Raw genomic sequence first — 2963 nt, forward strand, 5'->3', positions numbered from 1 at the left:
GCCAAATAAGGCATTTTGGGATCGAGGAATATCTAGTCCCATTTCATTTGGAGGGTCAGATTTGTTGTTTTAAAAAACCTGGGTCATCCATTTCAACTACAATAAAATAATAAAATAATAAAATAATAAAATAAAAACAGGTTGGGCTTGGTGGAGCGCAGGACTTCCACCAGAGGAATATTACCTTGATCAATAAAATTCGTAATTATTTTCTAGTAAATTGAGCTTAACTCCTTCAAAGTTATTTTTCTTCAAAGTCATTTAGGGATTAGAGGGAATGCCCAAAAAAAAAACATAGTCATCGATACGCTATAAATTACTAGCCTCCCTGCACGCACTTCTGCGTGTGTGAGATGTTGATGTGTAACCCCTGAGCTGAAAACCTTGGAGCCAAAGTCACAAAGTTTGAATTTCATTTTATATGTTTGAATTTCTATTTGTAATGTGAGCCATTGGATCATAGTCCAAGTGGACTCTCTTTCTAGCCTAGGATTTAAGTGATAGCTTGTGACAAATGTAAGCATCTCATAGGATGATAGGAGCAATGGCTAGGATTCAATCTTGATGTAAATCCGTTAGAGAAGTATCTCACTTCTCTCTCTCCTTACAGCTATATCGGCTAGTGGAGCAGAAATGAATAGTAATATCCATTTTTCTATTCAGAGCAACGTTCTCTTCTTCATTCTCTCTCTGTGATTTCTTCCTTCCTCCCAAATATCCAAAATATTCAGAAACTAATTACTAGAAGCCTTGAATCTTAACATGGTATCGAGAGCCTAGGTTGGATTGCTTAAACTGGGCGTGAATCTATGAACAGGGAGTCGGAATCGATTCGAGCCGTGTTTGAGCTCATTCGACGGTCGAAGTGGTGATTTCTTGAATCCAATGTCTAAAATGGCAGGATTGGGCACTGCTAGGCTTCGCACACCAGTTTTCAATGGAGAAAACTATGAGTTCTGGAGCATTAGGATGAAAACCATTATGAAATCTCATGGATTGTGGGATCTAGTTGAAAAGGGTTTCGATGCTTCAGATCCAAAGAAGGAGAAGAAGGAGATAGAAGAGACTAAGGTTGCTGAGAAGTCTACGATGGCTGAGATTCTGATGAAGGATGCTCGCGCACTTGGATTGATCCAAAGTGCTGTCTCAGATCAAATCTTCCCCAGAATTGTGAACGAGGAGACCTCAAAGGGTGCTTGGGATATTCTGAAGCTGAAGTTCAGAGGAGATAAACAAGTAAGAAATGTAAAACTGCAAGGATTGCGTAGAGAATTTGAATATACTCGCATGAAAGATAGTGAATCCCTATTTGTATATCTTGCTAGATTGTTTGATATAATAAATCAAATGAAGAGTTATGGTGAGGAACTATCTAGAGAGAGAGAGTAGTGCAGAAATTATTGTTTAGTCTGCCGAGATCATATGATTCTATCTGCTCTGTGATCAAACATTCTAAGGATCTTGAAACTCTTGCAGTTCAAGAGGTGGTTGCCTCTCTGAAGAGCTTTGAGCTCAGATTGGATTGACATACTGAGAACTCTACAGAAAGGGCTTTTACTAGTTTGAATATGGAGGGAAAAAATCCTAAGAGTGGAGGTTCTTTTGGAGATCAAAAATCTCAGAAAAACTGGAAATCCAACGATGGAAACAAAACATCTTGTAAACACTGTGATAAACTGCATTATGGCAAGTGTTGGTTTGAAGGGAAGCCTAAATGCAAAGGTTGTGGGAAATTTGGACATATAATCAGAGATTGCAATGGAAATAAAAATGTACAGAAAGTGAACTATGAAAATCAGGTTGAAGAAACTGGTACTTTGTTCTATGCATGCAATGCTGCAACAGATATGAAGGTGAATCACTCATGGTACATTGACAGTGGTTGTAGTAACCACATGACAGGTGATTAGAGACTTTTAGTCAATATTCAAAGAAATTTGACTTCTAAAGTAAAGATGGGTACTGGAGAAATAGTTCTGGTTGCAGGAAAAGGGACTCTTGTGATAGAAACCAAGTTGGGTAGGAAGCACATTCAAGAAGTGATGCTTGTACCCGGTCTTGAAGAAAATCTGCTTAGTGTTGGACAAATGATGGAGCATGGGTACTATCTTGTGTTTGGAGGAAATGTGGTGAACATCTATGATGATTGGTCACTGGACAACCTCATTGTTAGAGTTCAAATGACAAATAACAGATGCTTTCCTCTTACAATGATACCTGCAAGTGATTTGGCCTTAAAGGCAAATGTTACACACTGCTTGCAGACATGGCATAAGAGATTGGGGCATTTAAATGAAAGGAGCATAAAAATGCTTGAGGATCACGAAATGGTTCATGGCTTGCCTTATTTGAAGCAGATTTTAGTCGTGTGTGAAGGCTGCATGCTAGGAAAGCAACAGAGAGATTCCTTTCCATTGGAGTCCACTTGGAGAGCTAAATGTCCATTGGAATTGGTTCACACAGACATCTGTGGACCAATGCAGACTGAATCCATTTCAGGAAATAGGTATTTTCTGCTATTCACAGATGATTGCACTAGAATGTCATGGGTGTATTTCATTAGAAACAAGTCAAGTGCATTTGAATGTTTTAAAAAGTTCAAAGCTATGATTGAGTTGCAAAGTGGATATAAGGTGAAAGGTTTAAGAAGTGATAGGGGTGGAGAGTTTTTATCAAGCGAATTTAACAAGTATTGTGATGAGTTTGGAATTCAAAGGCAGCTAACTGTGGCATACTCTCCTCAGCAAAATGGAGTAGCTGAGAGAAAGAACAGAATAGTGGTGGAAATGACAAAATCCATGCTACATGAGAAGGGTATTCCTTATGAGTTTTGGGCAGACGCTGTAAACACTGCAGTCTATCTTCCAAATAGATGTCCCTCCAAATCTCTCAAGAAGGTAACACCATTCGAAGCTTACACTGGCAGAAAACCAGGTATTGCACACTTGAAGATTTTTGGATCT

General features: G+C 38.8%; 1 protein-coding gene across 1 annotated transcript; it reads left to right on the plus strand.

Annotated features, from left to right (window-relative positions):
- The first annotated feature begins 894 nt into the window (after window positions 1-894).
- On the plus strand, window positions 895-1910 carry LOC148293154 (uncharacterized). The gene is made up of 2 exons (XM_088244611.1): window positions 895-1360; window positions 1705-1910. Exons 1-2 carry the CDS (start codon window positions 895-897, stop codon window positions 1908-1910), a joined length of 672 nt encoding a protein of 223 aa, XP_088100737.1.
- Window positions 1911-2963: the final 1053 nt, after the last annotated feature.

The sequence above is a fragment of the Prunus avium genome, chromosome 7 (assembly GCF_965620075.1).
Source record: "Prunus avium chromosome 7, drPruAviu1.hap1.1, whole genome shotgun sequence".
In the NCBI taxonomy this organism is placed as follows: domain Eukaryota; kingdom Viridiplantae; phylum Streptophyta; class Magnoliopsida; order Rosales; family Rosaceae; genus Prunus; species Prunus avium.